Source organism: Hyla sarda, chromosome 3 (genome assembly GCF_029499605.1).
Source record: "Hyla sarda isolate aHylSar1 chromosome 3, aHylSar1.hap1, whole genome shotgun sequence".
Classification (NCBI taxonomy): Eukaryota; Metazoa; Chordata; class Amphibia; order Anura; family Hylidae; genus Hyla; species Hyla sarda.
Genome location: NC_079191.1, coordinates 395517795 through 395536924, shown reverse-complemented (window position 1 = coordinate 395536924; position 19130 = coordinate 395517795). Strand labels below are relative to the sequence as shown.

The 19130-nt window shown below is 37.8% G+C and overlaps 1 protein-coding gene across 10 annotated transcripts in view; it reads right to left on the bottom strand.

The window, feature by feature from the left end:
- Positions 1-19130, bottom strand: part of NRXN1 (neurexin 1) — a 1474530-nt gene that overhangs the window by 902573 nt on the left and 552827 nt on the right. For 8 of the 10 annotated variants that reach the window (XM_056568026.1, XM_056568028.1, XM_056568034.1 and 5 more), the window contains 2 exons: positions 9284-9307; positions 8142-8303 (listed from right to left, as the gene is read on the bottom strand). In XM_056568026.1, coding sequence (XP_056424001.1) covers positions 8142-8303; positions 9284-9307 — 186 coding nt within the window. The remainder of the gene's footprint in view (positions 1-8141; positions 8304-9283; positions 9308-19130) is intronic. The other 2 variants (XM_056568030.1, XM_056568032.1) reach the window with 1 other exon arrangement.

The following is a 19130-nucleotide window of genomic DNA, read 5'->3' as shown; positions in this document are numbered from 1 at the left end:
TTGCATAAGACGGTTTTATTAACTCTGTTTTAATGTGTTAATATAATGCATTTTGCCTTCTTCGGGACAGTTTTACTGTACAGTATATTTATGAATTCTGAATCCGGAAAATACCTAAGCTTGTATCCGTTCCTTTATCATCCTTACAGCACACATTTTTAAAATTAGAGGCAAATTTATGGCGCATTTTATACCACCATCTTTTAAAGCTGAAGAGTAGGATGAATCAAGCTAAGGTACATTATTATCCTGTTGAGATTTTTTAGTGGCGGTCCAATTAATTTTGTGGGTTTTATACCGAGGTGATGAAGCCGTGGCAGTATTTTTATTTGTTTGCAATACACTAGATAAATTGTGTCCTGCAAATCCGAGCTGCTTTTTTTTTCATTACCATTAGTTTTATTCTAGAAGTTTGTGGTCAGATGATTCATAAACTGAAAAATTATTTTCCACAAATGTAACAGTTCTTATCCTGCAAATATCAATGAAAAAAAAATATTTGCATACAAGTTGCCCAAATTTTTTTGTTTTTGTTATACCTTCATTTTTAATCGTTGTAGCCAAGTGACTTAGTTATGGTTTACCCAGATTATTTTTAAAGTAGGCAATAAACCCAAGTGGCCTCCTAATAAAATACCGAAAGATCATCCAATTGTATGTTTGGCATAATGGGACATACATTTGTTGGTTAAACCATCACATTGAATGGGGAAGAGAAGAAGTCTAGCATTGGAAATTTAGGTAAAAGGTAAATATTTATTGGAAAATTTGAAACTCTATACCCATTTGGACTTTTGACACATTTCTGGCTTGATGGACAGCCTTTAGTTTTAGCTTAGGGCTCTCGATCAAACTTAGAATGCATCAGTTGTCCTCCATCTTCAAATATGTATAGATTTTTAAAGTGTCCAAATAACATTAATGTGTACCTGTCATCAACAAAAACATTTGATATAATGTAGCCAATACCATTATATGTATATTTGTAATATACATTGGTTAAAAAATGAGTATATTTTTTGGTTGAAAAAATGCTGTCCCTGCAGCTATTGCATGCGTGTCTTTGTAAGGAGACCAAATACAGGAAGTGAGGGCAGGACAAGCAGGGCTCTGTGCAGGCTCCTGGCTTGTCAATCAGCCTGCTGTGTGTCTTAGGGCCTCATTGCACAGAGCCCTGCTTGTCCACCCACACTTCCTGTATTTGGTCTCATCATAGAGACACACATGCAATAGCTGCAGGGACAAAAATATACATATTTTTTAACCAATGTATATTGCAAATATAAATATAATGGTATTATATCTACATGATATAAAAAGTTTTTGTTTTTGATCACAGGTACACTTTAACCTTTTCCAAGATTTCCTCCATTGGACCTTTTCTTTTTGGCTATCCTGCCTTTACACTGGATTAACCCTTTCTATTTTGAAACCTTTTTGCCATATCTTACATAATCACCATTAGAGATGAGCGAACTTCCAGTAATTTGATTCTTCACGAACTTCTCAGCTCAGCGGTTGCTGACTTTAGCCTGCATAAATGAGTTCAGCTTTCAGGTGCTCCGGTGGTCTGGAAAAGGTGCTCACAGTCCTAGGAGAGAGTCTCCAGCCACCGGAGCACCTGAAAGCTGAACTCATTTATGCAGGCTAAAGTCAGCAACCACCGAGCCGAGAAGTTTGTGATGAATCGAACTAATGGAAGTTCGCTCATCTCCAATCACCATAGTTGGAAAATCCCCTCTATACCTGTGGGTCTGGTCGACCTTTACCTTATTGCATGTGTATAGACAGTTGAAAAAAAAATTGGATTATGCAGAAGATAGAGGTAAAATACTTTATATAAAGGAGAAATTGTTAATTCCATAAACTAGCGTTATGGCCAACTCAAGGCAAATAGTCCTACACAACAAAGATTACAGGTCATTGTTCATTTTGGCATAAATTTTAATTGTGTCTATGAGCAGCTTTACCCCGTGGAGGTCTAACTAGCTGCCACTCACCATGAATGTGAAGATTCACGGAAAACAGATGCTTACCAAAAATGAATATATTAATTAAGAAAATAGGTTAATTGCTAGAATTGTATTAACCAAATAATGCTATTTCTTTTTGCTAGCTATTTAGGCATGACATATATATATATATATATATATATATATATATATATATATATTTATGGACATCTATTCATGCATCTACACCAGTGGTCTCAAACTGTGGCCCTCTAGATGTTTCAGAACTTCAACTCCCGTTGGCTGTCCATGCATGCTGGGAGTTGAGTTTTGAAACATCTAGAGAGCTACAGTTTGAGACCTTTGATCTACATCAGGCTCCCACTTCCAGTTCATACATCTACACAATGCTTCCACATATGGTTTATGACTTTATACCTATCTACGTATTAATGGAAATCTGACAGCAGTATCACCCGCACTAAAGCTGTCACACAGGCTTTTAGTGCGGGTGATGCTGATGAAAACAATACTCATGGTGTCCAGATTTGCCCAGCAGTTCCACTGCAATTTGCCTTTTTCTTTTTATGCAAATGAGGGCTTTGGGGCATGGGCAGAGCTCTGAACTGAGCTAGGGGCATGCTGACATCATTTTAGCTGGGCGGGCGCTCTGCCTGGCTCATCAATATTCATAACCCCCCTCCCTGCTCTTCCTGGGTATTCCCGGAGGTGGCGCATGCACTGTACACTAACACGGGGCGCAAGAGCAGGGAGGGAAGAGGAGCAAGAGCAAGGAGGAGGGTTATGAACATTGATGAGTCGGGCGGAGTGGCAGCCCGGCAAAGATGACGTCAGCGTGCCCCTAGCTCGGTTCGGAGCTTCGCCTTCGCCAATGCCCTCATTTGCATAAAAAGAAAAAGATGAATTGCGGTGGAACCGCTGAGTGAATCTGGACGCCATGAGTATTGTTTTGATCAGCATCACCCACACTACAAGCCTGTGTGACAGCTTTAGTGTGGGTGATACTGCTGACAGGCTTCCTTTAACTAGTTCCTTGTCACTTGTGTTGCATCTATGTAATCCCTAAAGAGGTAGTTACAGATGTGTCCATTGTCACCTTTCCTCTTGGCTCAACATGTCCCAAGATAAGTATCACAAGATGACCAACTTTAAAGGGGTACTCCGGTGGAATTTTTTTTTTTTAAACAAACTGTTGCCAGAAAGTTATACAGATTTGTAAATGACATCTATTTAAAAAACGTAATCCTTTCAGTACTTATTAGCTGCTGTATTCTCCAGAGGAAGTTATTTTCTTTTTCAATTTATTTTCTGTCTGACCACAGTGCTTTCTGCTGACACCTCTGTCCAAGTCAGGAACTGTCCAGAGCAGGAGAAAATTTCCCATAGCAAACCTCTCCTGCTCTGGACAGTTCCTCACATGGACAGAGGTGTCAGTAGAGAGCACTGTAGTGAAACAAAAAAGAAATTTCAAAAAGAACTTCCTGTGGAGCATACAGCAGCTGATAAGTATTGGAAGGATTACAATTTTTCAATAGAAGTAAATTTCAAATCAGTTTAATGTTCTGGCACCAGTTGATTTATTTATTTTTTTCCACTTGAATAACTCTTTAAATCGACTGGTGCCAGAACATTAAACAGATTTGTACTTTACTTCGATTGAAAAATCCTAATCCTACCAGTACTTATCAGCTGCTGAAGTTGAGTTGTTCTTTTCTGTCTGACCCCATCTGTCTGTCTCAAGAACTGTCCAGAGTTGGAATAAATCCCCATAGCAAAACTCTCCTGCTCTTGACAGTTCCTGAGACAGTCAGAGGTGTCAGCAGAGAGCACTGTGGTCAGTTAGAAAAGAACAAATCAACTTCAGCAAATGATAAGTACTGGTAGGATTAAGATTTTTTAATATAAGTAATTTACAAATCTGTTTAACTTTCTGGAGCCAGTTGATATGAAAAAAAAAATGTATTTGCACTGGAATACCCCTTTAAAAAAAATGTGTTTCAACGGGGTACTCCATAAAGGAAAAACATGATCTTGTGTTACCCTGCCAGGAGAGGTATATGTTGTTTGTGTGTGTATGTGGTCATCCAGTAGCTGTGATGGGAATTGCATCTTATTGAGGGCTTTATTAGCATGTTACAATGTTGTATTGAAGGGTACCTCTCATCAAATAAACTGTTGATATATTTTAGATTCATGAATGTTGAATAACTTTCCAATAGCATGTTAATGAAAAATATGCTTCTTTCTATTGTATTTTTCCCGATCAGTCCTGTCAGCAAGCATTTCTGACTCATGCTGGAGTCCTAAACACTCAGAGCTGCCAGCCTGCTTTGTTCACAGCCAAACAAGCTGTGAACAAAGCAGGCTGGCAGCTCTGAGTGTTCTCCTTTGTGAACAAAGCAGACTGGCAGCTCGTAGTGTTTAGGACTCCAGCATGAGTCTGAAATGCTTGCTGCCAGGACTGGTAGGGAGACCCCTAGTGGTCATTTCTTCAAAGCGGAAAATGAAATAGAAAGAAGCATATTTTTTAATAACATGCAATTGTAAAGTTATTCTGCATACATTAATCTATAATATATCAAAAGTTTTTTTGATGAGAGGTACCCTTTAATATGCATCATATTCATTTCCAATACAACAATTCACAGAATGATAAGTGTGGACACATCTGTACTGTAGAAAAGAATAGACCTGAGCTAAGGCAACACAATATGTTATGTCGCCTTCACTGATGATCCAGATTATACGTTCATTCAACCAAACAATTTTTATCCACTATGAGTCTAGAATGGGTTTCATTTTTAGTAACAGTAAAAAAAAGCTGTCTGAATAAGGCTCCCAGTGCATTACCCACATAGTGTCTGGAGCGGCGTTTGGTTCGCTCCGGCACTACTGATACAAGAATTACATTTGTTCTATAACACAGCCTTATTTTATAGTTCCTCAGCTATTCAGATTGCATACTTTCATGCCTGAACAGCCTTCTTTTCTGCCAGACACCGTTCTGATACTTTGAATGTTAAATGTTTAAAACCAGACACTGCTCGGAAATTATGTGCTCTACAATTTTAAAGGATATAATATAAAACTTTTATGCTCTGGATCACACTAAATGCTAGCGCACTTTACTAGTACATGAAAGCCCGACATGGAAATCTTTTTAGAAGAGAGTATTTTCCACAGGAACAGTAGGAGCTATTTTACACAGTCCGACCTCTAGTGACTGTTCACCCTCCAAGGGCATCTTGTCTAAACTCTGTGACGATTCACTTCCTAATATTCATCTTCATAATGGTCGGGGTTTTGCTTTTATGATATACAATGGTCCCTCAAGTTACAATATTTATTGGTTCCAGGACGATCATTGTATGTTGAAACCATTGTATGTTGAGACCAGAACTCTATGGAAACCTGGTAATTGGTTCTGAAACCACCAAAATGTCATCAAAAATAGGAAAAAAGTGAGGATTGAAGAAAATGAAGTAGAAAACTACTATATATAAAACAAGTCCTTCGATATAAAAGTAAGAAAGATCTGCTGGAAGCTGTAAATCGCTGTCTATGTCAGTGTTTCCCAGCCAGGGTGCCTCCAGCTGTTGCAAAACTACAACTCCCAGCATGCCCGGACAGCCGTTGGCTGTCCGGGCATGCTGGGAGTTGTAGTTTTGCAACAGCTGGAGGCACCCTGGCTGGGAAACAATGGCTTGTGTAGAGGACAGGAGCTTCTTCAGGGTATACAGTACACACACTGTCCCAAATGGAGTCACCCTTACCTGGTGTCCAAAGGAGCAGCTAACCCTGGCACAGGTAAAGGAGTAGTACAGAACTTGTAGTTCCTCCCTGTATTGTAGGGGGCGCTACCAGACAGCCAGTCAGTGCATGCACTTCAGTAATACAGGTGTTTTACCAGTAAAATGCCCATTCTGATTGCTCAGTTTCTCCAGTTGTGACACATTTCACACATCTGGACTGTCCGTGTCATTGTATGTTGAGTCTGGTTTCAAGTTACAATGGTCCAGAAAAGACCATTGTATGTTGAAACTATTGTATGTTGAGGCCATTGTAAGTTGAGGGATCACTGTATAGCTCTAAATCACCTGCATAGAGTTAAAGTTTATTTTTATTTTTTTCATAATGGTTACATTTTCCAAGGTTGGGCCCAAAATGTTAAAGAAGTCTGTACTCATTTGTCACAATCCACACCATTGCCATTGACTTTCTGGTGGTGTCTTGGGCACAAGGAGGTGCCCACTCATTAACCACAGTTTTGACTCATGTCAGCCAGTGACTGGCCAAGCAGGCACTTTTTTTAAATGGAATGGTGAGCATTAGTAACCAGGCACTTGTCATAACATTGGTATAGATCATAGCAAGTAAGTATGACATTAAAGTGAATCTGTTAGCTCATATTTATTATAAGAGCTGCAGACACCATCAGATAGGTGACAGAATGACAATATCAAACATACCTTTGTCAGTGTCGATGGATTTGCCTAAACTTAAAAAATTTAGATCTTTTCCTGAGCTCAGGTGTCAAGGAGATGAGGCCAAGCTGCTTAAGTGCCGCAGTATCAGGTAGGATTTGGATCAAGGCTCGTGCCCTGTAAGTTAACCAACCGGGAGAGGCCGGGGACACAGGAAGCAAGCTATGTGTGGCACTTAAGCAGCTCAGCCTCTCCTCCTTAAAGGGGTATTCCAGGAAAAAACTTTTGTATATATATCAACTGGCTGCAGAAAGTTAGACAGATTTGTAAATTACTTCTATTAAAAAATCTTAATCCTTTCAGTACTTATGAGCTTCTGAAGTTAAGGTTGTTCTTTTCTGTCTAAGTAATCTCTGATGACATATGTCTCGGGAACTGCCCAGTTTAGAAGAAAATTCCCATAGCAAACCTCTTCTAAACTGGGCGGTTCCCGAGACACGTGTCATCAGAGATTACTTAGACAGAAAAGAACAACCTAAACTTCAGAAGCTCATAAGTACTGAAAGGATTAAGATTTTTTAATAGAAGTAATTTACAAATCTGTTTAACTTCCTGGAGCCAGTTGATATATAAACCCCTTTAACACATGGGTCCAGGGAGAAAATTACCATTTAATAAGTTGTGGTAAACCCATCAACATTAGCAAAGGTATGTATAATATTGTCATGCTATCACCTGTGTGACGGTGTCTGCAGCTCATATCATAAACATCAGCTAACGAATTTTAGTTATTTTTTTAAAGCAGGTTGATCACATAACAAAAATACTAATAATAAAATTATAAAAAAAAAAAAAAAACACTATTAAATAAATCAATTCTGGCTGCCAGAAGGAGTTTACTGCATCCTATTAATACATTAAACAAAATAGTAAACAGTATGTACTAAGCTCCTCAGCTCCTCCTATTATTGAAAGGGGGTAATAATATATTAAAATAATCAAACCATGTAGAAAATGTTTGACCTAAAAATTGGTAAAATGCACTGGAATCGAGAATTGCTATATTGCTATAAATTACACACTCTCTTGGTATGTTTCTTTCTGTTTTACATACCGCATACAATTTTATTAGGGAGAGGACATCTTAGGTCAGAGAATGAGAAATAGTCCATTAGAATTTTATATGGATAAGTTAACTAGACTATTGTCAGGCAGAACATTATTCTACATCACCAAACTAATTTGGCTCAGTATACAGTATGTGCAGCCGATACACCCTAATGGAGGTGGTATGGAAAACATGGCTGCTATCTTCCAGAAATAGCACCAAACTTCTCCAAGTGTTGTTTGTCTTTTGAAGTGAATGGAGTATAGCTACAATACCAACACAACCTATAGCACTTTTTTTGGAAGAATAACGTTAAGCTTCCTTATTCAGTTAACCTCCTTTAAATAGCATCCGGATGTACATTTGCAGAAACTACAAATTCCTTTCCTTGTTCCTCAAAATAGGAACTTAAATGAGATAAAATTCAGATACGTTAATACAACTGCGACATTTCAACAGGAAATGAGAATAACAATGTTCCCAATCCATTTTTCAGGTATTGAGATAATGGAATCAGACGATAAGATGTGAAGTCAAAAATTTTCATATATTACAAAAATATTCTTCTGGCCTTCTCCGATGTCAACAAATTACCTGTAGCCCTTATGCAATGCAGTACAAAAAAGATGCACTTACCTCCTTAAGACAGCCCATAAAGTTGTTACTGACTGGTGACCCGGGCAGGTCAGCTGTGCTTGGGCTACCTCCAACATAGAAAAAGTCATCTGAACCCAGCATGGTGTAGTCTTCTTGAGTGTAGCCTGTTGTGGTCAGAATCCCATCCACTGATATTGTTACCTACATAACAAAGCACAGGGAAAGGACACGCTATACTCAGACCTAAATACTGCAGTTCTGGGATGTGCCTGATTTGAAACCTAGTTTGGAAATCCATTTTCATGTCTGTTTGAAGTTTGGTCTTGGATTCTAGATTTCATCTTCCCCTATAAGGTTCTAAACTACTGTATTTCAGCTGTTGTCTGATCAATGAACTAGTGTCAGTATTGTCCCTACAGCAACTGAACAGTTATTTAGCAGACACAAAAATGGTGTTAGTAAAATGCTTTCTAGGTTAGTTCAGCTGTTGTACGTATTAGTAAGTTTAGTAGTCTGTCATTGACTAGTTAAAACATGCGTTTGGGGGAGGGGTAGACAGAAATGACGCAAGCGGTTATAAGCACCACCACTGTTTGCACTGATAACAAATGAGCAGCAGCGAAAAAATTTAACATGCAAACATAAACAAAAAAATAAAAAAACGCAAAGTAAACAATGTTTAGCGCACTCTAGTGTGTACATTCCATCCACACTACAGACCAGAAACAAAAGACAAAGGGAGGAAATAAGTAACTAGACTGCTTGTGATGGATAAAGATGTATGGACAATACAAGCGTTCATGCCATGCATTATGAATGGTTAGAGAGTGGCCGAGCCAGTAGCCACCTGGGCCAGCCAAAGGTTAGCCTTGTTTTGGTTAATCACAGCTTGATGCAAAAGGTAGTAAAGTTAATGATGCCCCTATGTGTGAGTAAAAGAAAAGAAACCAAGAAAAAAAGAAATAGGAAAAAATAAAAAAATAAAACTCGATAGGGACAGGTAGAACCAAGGAGGTCAACAACAGATGAAAAGAAGGAATTGAAAGTAAGCAGAAGAGTACCAACCGCAGTTCCTCTTTTGTAATGATGTCTACAGTTAAAAGAAAGAAAGAAAAACACACGGCAAACCCAAAATAAGAAACAATTAGAATGATATCTACCGAACAATGTAGTTTGTTTACCATAGCGTGTCCAATGCCTGAGTGCTTTGTGGAGAAGGGGGGAGAAAGGAAATTAAAAACTGTGAACATAATAACGATTGTTACTCAAAAAAATAAGATGGTCACTACCATGTTAGTACATTTTTTGATTCAGGTAACGGTTAGTAGAATGACACATTCCATGAGTGACATGTTAGTTATTAAGCATGTTAGTAACATAGAAAAAAAGGGCAAAAAAATTTTACAAGAAAAAAGCAGACTAACAAGTAGGCCTCTACTGAGGCAACCACAATAGTATTTGTCCTGCAAATATATTTCATAACTTATCAGCTCTGTACTGAACAAAAACGGACACATGGTCGCTAGTCCCCCATTTTTATTTTATTTTATTTTTGTCTTTAAGCTAAATACATCTGACAGACATAAAAAATGGCTAAGGAAACAGCATATCTGCTTCCTCAACATTGTTTCTAAAACTATTCTTTTTTGGCTGTCTTCATTTTTTTTTTTTTTTGGACATTTTCAGAAATTCATTTTTTTTTAAATCCCCTACTACTGAATTTACAGCTCTCAAGGAATCCTCCTCAACTCCAAAACTTCTTTCGGTCATACTGATGGGCTTTTGGGGTCACAGATTACTGCAATGAAACAAAGCAAAGAAGATCCTGACACAGAAAATGAGTTGAATGGGTTTCTGTAACTGCCTTGTTAAACATGCACCAGGTTGGTTTGTACATTGTCTCATTCATTACTTTACTATTGTTATTTCAATGATTATTTGATTATTGTTTTAACTAATGTCATGAGCAAAGGCAAATCTAGAAAGTTGGCCATTTATTGACTTCTCATAGACTCCATGGAATTGCCCCGCTACTTATGGTGCATACAAAAATATTTAGGACATAAATTGGTCATTGAGATAATTACTGTATTTTTCTGACTATAAGACTTAAAAAAAGTAATAGGGGATAGGAAGTCCATTAAGATGGAAAAACCTAAATTTGTACGTGCAAGAGTGAATTTATGTAAAGGGTAATTTATTTTGAGATTATGATTTGTTCATTGGCAGGGCTTGAGAAAGTCAAATGTCCCAGGAGGGAGGGGAACAGGGATAACGGTCCTTCACAATAGTGAAGTTTATTGGATCCATGTTCTGGATTCTTATTTCCCAAAGGCGGAAACCCATAGAACTTACCTTATTCTACCCTATTGATAATTATTATGTATACCGCTATGATGTATCTCATGAACTTTTCATGTTGGAACCTATTTGTGTACGAAGGTAAATTTGTGATGTCTGCCGACCCCCCCCCCCCCCCGATTGTGATTATGGGTTTGACTATGACTCTATTGATTCGAAACACAGCAGACCAGTAGACTTTTTCCTGCAAGCTTCTATGGTTTGTGATGCTATCCATTGGCCGTTTTAACAAAGGTTATGTGTATGGAGTCACGACTATATTGGATCTGTTATAAGTGATGTTACATACACGTAAGCAGTAGTCAGCATTTGTGCCGCATGAGAGATCTGAGAGACTCAATAATAGTGATAAGCGGCAGGGGCCATATTCGAATTTGTGAGATTTTGTCAATATATGGACGATTATTCATCCTTTGTTCACGAAATTTGCATATTCGCTATGTTTGTTCCCTTTTTTTCTATGCGAGAATTCATAGTGAAATTCCCATAGTGCGCAATTATATCTTTCACCTAAAAGAAGGGAGGGATCAGTGTCCTCTGAAGTGCCGATATTCACGAATATTTGCATATTCGCATATACGAAATATTCGCGCTCCCCACTTACTTACACAGTAAAACATATTGGAGCCTTCTTTGGACCACAAGCTGGAAGCAGGGAGGGATGATCACTTTTTTTTTACACAGTACATCATTGTTGTGATGTGTACTGTGAAGAAAAAAAACAAATATTCATCATTACGAATATATATTGCTATATTCTAAATATTTGTGAAATCGTGAAGTGCCAATATGCGCGGTAAAAATTTGCATTTCTAATATTTGCACTCAACACTACTTAATAAGTGATTCATGGTGTAAGCAAGTGTGTCAGAAAGGGACAGTGAGTTGACATCTTACCCACTACCCCAGGTTGTAACTGTACGCTGTGGCAAAGCTAAGGGAATAGGTGGTGGGGATGCCATGATACAAGGGCAGCAAAATGCTAGGTCAGCAAACTAAGGTCCAGGGGTCAGGTCCTGGTATAGAAAAGTGAGGGAACTCATCCAAGATTTCCACTTAAAGGCTGGCCCTGCAGGATTTCTACTAATGGGAACAGTGTTTCTGCTGTCGAAAAAAGTGCAGGAACTCAGTTCCCATGCATTCCTGCAGGACTTGAGCCCTGTTAAGGTCCATCAGTTTATGCCAGTCTCAAAAGATATCATTAACAATACAGATATAGTCAGAGTGCAATTGTGTTAACTAAAGGATTTTACCCACCCCAAGTCTGTCTGTTAACTCTACTACATCTGTACTTGGGCAGAAAATTCCCTACTTCTTTTCAAGTGGAAAAAGTGATTAAAAAAAACTGGGTATTACTAAACAGAAGGGGAAGCATGTTTTAATACTAAAGCATTAAAATGGTTGCTCTTGTATTTTAAATCCATGAGCAACCAGCTTAGATTTTAATTTCTGACCTGGGCAATATTAGGCCTGATTATGTATTAATTAAGTAATTTATTAATTAATTTATTTCTCGTCATACTTCGTCTCATCCTCTATGGAGTCTTATAGTCAAAAAATACAGTAACATGTATTAAATAAATACAATGCAATTTAATATTTGGATATTTCCCCATTTCCCATATACTTACAGAAATTAATTAATCTGTGTCCAGATTCCAATTTTCGGAATAATAAGGAATGATTAAGAAAATTGTTTCCCCCAAGGAAAACAATACATATTATTCAATTTCATTCAATTTTACAAGATATATTTAAATATTCAAATTATATGGGTGTGATGTAAACTAGCATTATATAGTTAATATTTGTGACTAGCATAGGAGAAAATCTATAAAAAAAAATAGAGGGGCAGCCTCTATAATAAAAAAAATTCTGACAAAAAGACTACTGCTGACGACAGTCTGTAATGTGCAACATCGATGGGGACTATGATCTGTAATACACAAGACCTTTAGATGTCTTATCTGGAACCTTTACTGAAAAAGTGTATTCTATTGTTCTATTTGTACTAGAATTCCCTCACGACAAACTTTTTAAAGGGGTTATCCAGGAATAGAAAAAAAGAGCTAATTAGTTTTAAAAACAGCACCATGTCTGTCACCAGGTTGTGTGTGGTATTCCAACTTGGCTCCATTCACTTCAATGGAACTGTGCTGCAGAACCACACCCAACCTAGAGACAGACGGGGAGCAGTTTTTGAAAGAAATTAGCTCTGTTTTTCTATTCCTGGATAACCCCTTTAGGCTCCCCCCCCCCCCCCCCCCCACACACAAACCCATACTTATATAAGTATGGGGCGAGACATACCAGGGGCTTAGTTTTGTTTTGCATAGTTGTAGTATTAGTTATTAAAGATAATATAGGGGTTGTATATTTGTCTCCAGAATCTAACATTACTTATTTTGTTGGCCTGGGTTAGGTATTGTTTAGGGGCCTTGAATGCAATACCAATACAGCCCACTGAAAAAAGTGGTGCTGTGTATGGAGGATAAAGAGTAGACCCTTTTTAAACATATATTGATTATTAATGTTGATAAGGAAAATCAACTTCTACAGTAAATCATAACTATAATGTTGAATACAATAATACACCATAAATAAATAAAAAACTGAAAAATATGAAATTATATTTTTATGTTATTATTATGTTATTATTATTATTAATAATAATAAAAATAACATTTCTTCAAAATAGAGTTTTATTGATAAAGTTGTAATCCTTTGTTCACTTCAGGGAAAGACATATCATAGTATCCTTCCCTTTGTAAGCCAAGGGTTGATGTGGAACATTCATGAATTATCTAAACCACTGGGACTTGAATTGAACCTAAGCTGCCAGGCAGGGTGTACAGCTAAAATTTCGATCCAACTGATGTCAGCAATGATAACAGGCAAGAAAACGGCATCCTGCTGCCAAAATGGGACTACGCTATTCATTCAATTTATACTGTAGGTTTATTACTTGGCAAAAAATATATTTTTTACATTTTTACAATTATGTGTGTAAAATACTTTTATTTACTATCTAAAGTGAATGACCTCTATTTTATGCGCAAAGGATATAAAAATTTGGTGTAAAAGTACTTGCTGCAAACATCAATAATTTTATTTTTAACTTAAAGGGGTTCTCCGGTGCTTAGACATCTTATCCCCTATCCAAAGCATAGGGGATAAGATGCCTGATCGCGGGAGTCTCGCCGCTGGGGACCCCCGTGATCTTGCACGCAGCACACCGTTTGTAATCAGTCCCCGAAGCGTGTTCGCCCCGGGACTGATTACCGGAGACTACAGGGCGGGCGGCGTGTGACGTCACGCCCCCGCCCCCGTGTGATGCTATTCTCTGCCCCTCAATGCAAGCCTACGGGAGGGGGCGTGACAGCTATCATGCCCCTCCTGTAGGCTTGCATTGAGGGGCGGAGCATGACATCACACGGGGGCGGGGGCATGATGTCAAACGCCGCCTGCCCTGTAGTCGCCGGTAATCAGTCCCGGAGCGAACACGCTCTGGGGACTGATTACAAACGGGGTGCTGCGTGCAAGATCACGGGGGTCCCCAGCGGTGGGACTCCCACGGTCAGGCATCTTATCCCCTATCCTTTGGATAGGGGATAAAATGTATAAACACCGGAGTACCCCTTTAATGATATTGGACTCTGTTTGGGAAAAAAAACTTAAGCTTAAAAAAAAAAAATCATAAGCAAATAATATTAGCCCTGGATACACATTTCTTAAAATGTGGACATTTGCTTTTGCCATTTGTGTTTGATTTAAAGACCCAATCCCACATTTCCTTTCAAAGGGAAAATGATTTAAAGGGGTACTCCAGTGAAAAATTTTCTTTTTAATGAAACTGGTGCCAGAAAGTTAAGCAGATTTGTAAATTACTTATATTAAAAAATCTTAATCCTTCCTGTACTTATTAGCTGCTGAAATTATTTTCCATTTGAAACACAGAGCTGTCTGCTGACATCATGAGCACAGTGCTCTCTGCTGACATCTCTGTCCATTTTCGGAACTGTCCAGGGTAAAAGGAAATCCCCATAGCAAACATATGCTGTTCTGGACTGTTCATAAAATGGACAGAGATGTCAGCAGAGAGCCCTGTGCTCGTGATGTCAGCAGACAGCTCTGTGTTTCAAAAAGAAAATAATTTCCTCTGTAGTATTCAGCAGCTAATAAGTACAGGAAGGATTAAGATGTTTTAATAGAAGTAATTTACAAATCTGTTTAACTTTCTGGCACAAGTTGATTTAAAAAAAAAAGTTTTTCACTGGAGTACCCCTTTATGGAATGGTCCCTTTACATATGTTACATAACTAGGAAGCACAAATACTCATCATGGTGTTTATGAGCCCCTTATATATTTTCCCTCTGTGAGCACCCTGAATTATTCACCAAATCTGAGAGGGACATTTAAAGGGCTTCTCTGCTTTGGACAATCGCTACTTTTTAGAACTGTCACTTAACCCTGAATAGATCTTTTATAGATAGGCTGTAATCTATAAGAAAACCAGGGAACCCCAGACAGCTCTGGTACCAGCTTTTCTCTTCAAGAACACTAGGGTCAGGAGGAAGAATATCCAACATGCTCGACCGTTCTCTCCACCAACTGTTGGTGGAAAGTAAGGAGGATTCCATACACCTTAAAAACATACAATGGAAAACATTTATTATTATTTTATTTATTTTTTCAAATTTACTGGCTCCAGAAAGTTAAACAGATTTGTAATCCTTCCAGTACTTATCAGCTGCTGTATACTACAGAGGAAGTTGACCACAGTGTTCTCTGACACCACCTCTGTCTGTGTCAGGAACAGTCCAGAGTAAGAGCAAATCCTCATAGCAAACATTTCCTGCTCTGGACAGCTCCTGACATGGACAGAGGTGTCAGCAGAGAGCACTGTGGTCAGACAGAAAATAACAATTTAACTTCCTCTGTAGTATACAGCAGTTGATTGTCATGCTTATCGTAGGCCCCAAATATGAATCACTACGTTTAATAACATGGCATCCCTTCAAAGAGACATGTAAATAGACATGTAAACAAGTCAAAACAATGGTTTATTGATAAGTGCTTTACCAAACAATGATAAAGTCTTGGGAGAAGCAAATATTGAAAGTCTTCAAATCTCAACTAACACTGTTAAGATGTGAAGACAATGGCTCTCATATGTATTGAGCTACGTGATACTGGGGGACTGTAAACAGACAAGTCCCTGAGAGGATTCAGTTAATATATGAGTAGTTTTAGCCAGCTAAAGGTGAACTTAAAGGCTAATATTAATGTCTTCATAAAAACAGATGATCTCATAATGTGATCTTTGTAGCATGGATATGCTATCTTGCCCTATTATACAACATATATATATATATATATATATATATATATATATATATATATATATATAGATATATATATATATATATATATATATATATATATATATATATATATGATAAATAGTGGCATTATAACATTTAGTATGATTGTGTATACAGCTATATAGTTAAATGCTGTAGTCAGGTGTTTAAATAATGTGTGGGATGTCCAATAATACAATTGGTGTTGCCTGATGGATTAATTCATGAATGATGTTAATCCATCAGGAATAATATAGCGTATTATCAAAATATAGTAGCCATGATGTAAATATATCTATCCCTTATGGTGAATTTAATCTCATAGAATATACAGAGTAAATTAATGTTTAGCTGTGATGTCATGAGACTAGACATGTGACTTGCCCTGATCTCTATACACACACCCACCAATCATCATTGGATGATCTGATATTTGTGGGGGAGGATCTTTTAGATAGGGGACAAGATAAAAAGCGGGTGTAGGACAGACCCTGGAGATCCAAGAACTCACTCACAGAAGACACACAGACAAGAGGAAGATCGGGAAACACACACAGATGGACAACACACACAGAGGGAGTCAGAGGCACCCCATCTTCATCACAGAAGATTCTAGAGGCTACCTGAAGGGGCGGAGCAATGAAGACTCAGGGAGAAATACTTTAGTCCATAAGCCCATTCTTCCCTGCTAAACCAGTGATGACTACAGGCATTCCCATAGACTCCAGGCAGCCATCTTTCTTTTATCCAGAAGTGCTCTCGGTAGGATACACAGGTTTCTTATTTGATTAAATTATCTCATTTTAATGTGGACAGTTATGTCATGTTTATGAGCAGACCGGCTTATACATATATATATATATATATATATATATATATATATATATATATTCTCAATTGTGAGATGGTAACAGTAGTTTATAAGCCACACCCCCTGCTATCTGCAGATTGAACGGAGTGCGCCTTATGGTGATCAATGCAATGATCATATTGCATATAGCATAGTCTGTTGGGATCATACTCTGCTGGTACACATGACATAATAATTACCACAAGGAAACTTAATTTAAGTTTTCCTAATAAATAGTATATTTCGTACTGTATTTTAGCAGGGAAAATTGTGGTTAGGACTGGGCAGGGTTTATTCCCATTTTATGTATCTAGAGATAATATGCCCATAGGATATCATATAATGCGATGATCTCTACACAAAGTAATTTACTGATATCTGAACTAACCCACTTCTGTGATTAAGTTTAATGTTGTTAAATAACTTACTAATATATCAGTGGTTTATATCTGACATGATGTCATTGATATTTTCTTTATATTATTTAATTGATATTATGGTCTGTTTTTATTACTCTCTTTAATGTTAATCAACTGTAACAAATAAATGTACATATCATTTTTATAATAACTGTATTATTATTTTTATTATATTGTAAAAGTTACTCTTCCACTGCTAAAGAACTCATATCTGGGAAAATAGTCGGGCCCAGATATGGTGAATTGCATTGTTTGTATATTTTTGGCAATTCATAACGGTCATGATATTTTTCATATTTTTGTTGACCATAATTAATTCATAATTCATAAATGAGTTATTAACCCCTGACATGATAAGTAGTGGAAGGATTAATATTTTTTTTAAATAAGTAATTTACAGATCTTTCGGGCACCAGTTGATTTGAAAAAAAAAAATAAAATAGTTTTCCACTGGAGTACCCCTTTAATTAGACAAAGGAGGCAGGTTCAGCTGACTTTAGAATAAGGTGTACAAGAAGCTTTAACCCTTAATCACCACAGACGTAAATGAACATCCTGGTGTGGCGGTACTTCGCGCATCAGGACTTACAATTACGTCCTGAATGTGACCGCAAGCATTGGAGCGATGATCGGGTCATGTGTGGCTGGTCCCGGCTGCTGATAGCAGCCAGGGACCTGCCAGTAATGGCCAGCATCTGCTATCGCGCGTATGCCATTAACCCCTCAGATGCCATGATCAATACAGGTCACGGCATCTGCGGCAGATCGGCTACATTTTATGCTGATCTGCTCACCCGCGGCACTACCGCGGGGATCATATCAGCTAACATGGTGGATGGAGGTCCCCTCACCTGCTTCCGCCGCCTTTCTGGCTTCTTCTGCTCTGGTCTGAGATCGAGCAGACCAGAGCAGAAGATAGCCGATAATACTGACTAGTGCTATGTCCTATGCATAGCACAGAAAAGTATTAACAATCAACTGATTGCTATAAATAGTCCCCTATGGGGACTATTAGAGTTTTAAAAAAAAGAAGTAAAGAAAAGTAAATAAAAAAACTGAAAAATAAAAATGTAAAATGTCCCTTTTTCCCATTTTATAGTATCCAAACCCCAGGGCCAAAGCCCGGGGTAAAAAAAAATCCTATATGCACACCTCTAAAATATAACTTTTAATGTATTCACTAAAAACTTCCCCACAGTGAGATTAAAACTTACACATGACAGGGTGATCAACTGTCAACCGTGTAACACATAATACCTCCCTAAGCTTAGATAGTAATGCGGCGCTGCAGTCTGCTATTAACACCTGTCTGTGTGTTTTAAAATTTATACAACATACCGACCTCTACATGTTTCGCCATTACAACGGCGTTCTCAAGAGGAATATTATGACATTGCCTTAATATTCCTCTTGAGAATGCCGTTGTAATGGCAAAACATGAAGAGGTGGGCATGTTGCATAAAGTTTAAAACACACAGACAGGTGTTAATAGTGGCAGACTGCAGCACCGCATTACTATCTAAACTTAGGGAGGTATTGTCTGTTACACTGTTGACTGTTGATCACCCTGTCATGTGTAAGTTTTAATCTCACTGTGGGGAAGTTTTTAGTGAATACATTAAAAGTTATATTTTAGGGGTGTACATATAGGTTTTTTTTTACCCCGGGCTTTGGCTCCAGCCAAAGCCTGGGGTTTGAATATTATTGATGGTTGGCCCCTTACTAACCCTGGGTCCATTTTGATGCATTAGTATTTCTCCCATTGTACCCCCAAAAGTGTAAAAAATAATGAATAAACATTTAGTATCGCCGTGTCCGTAAATGTCTTAAATATTAAAATATAATTTTGATGATCCCGTACGGTGAACGGCGTCAATGTAAAAAAGAAAAGTCCAAAATTGCAACCTTTTTTGTCACATTTTATTTCACAAAAATTAATAAAAAAATGAATTAAAGTTTTAAATACACAAATGTGGTATCAATAAAAAGTAAAGATCACAGCACAAAACATGAGCCCTCATACTGCCGCTTATA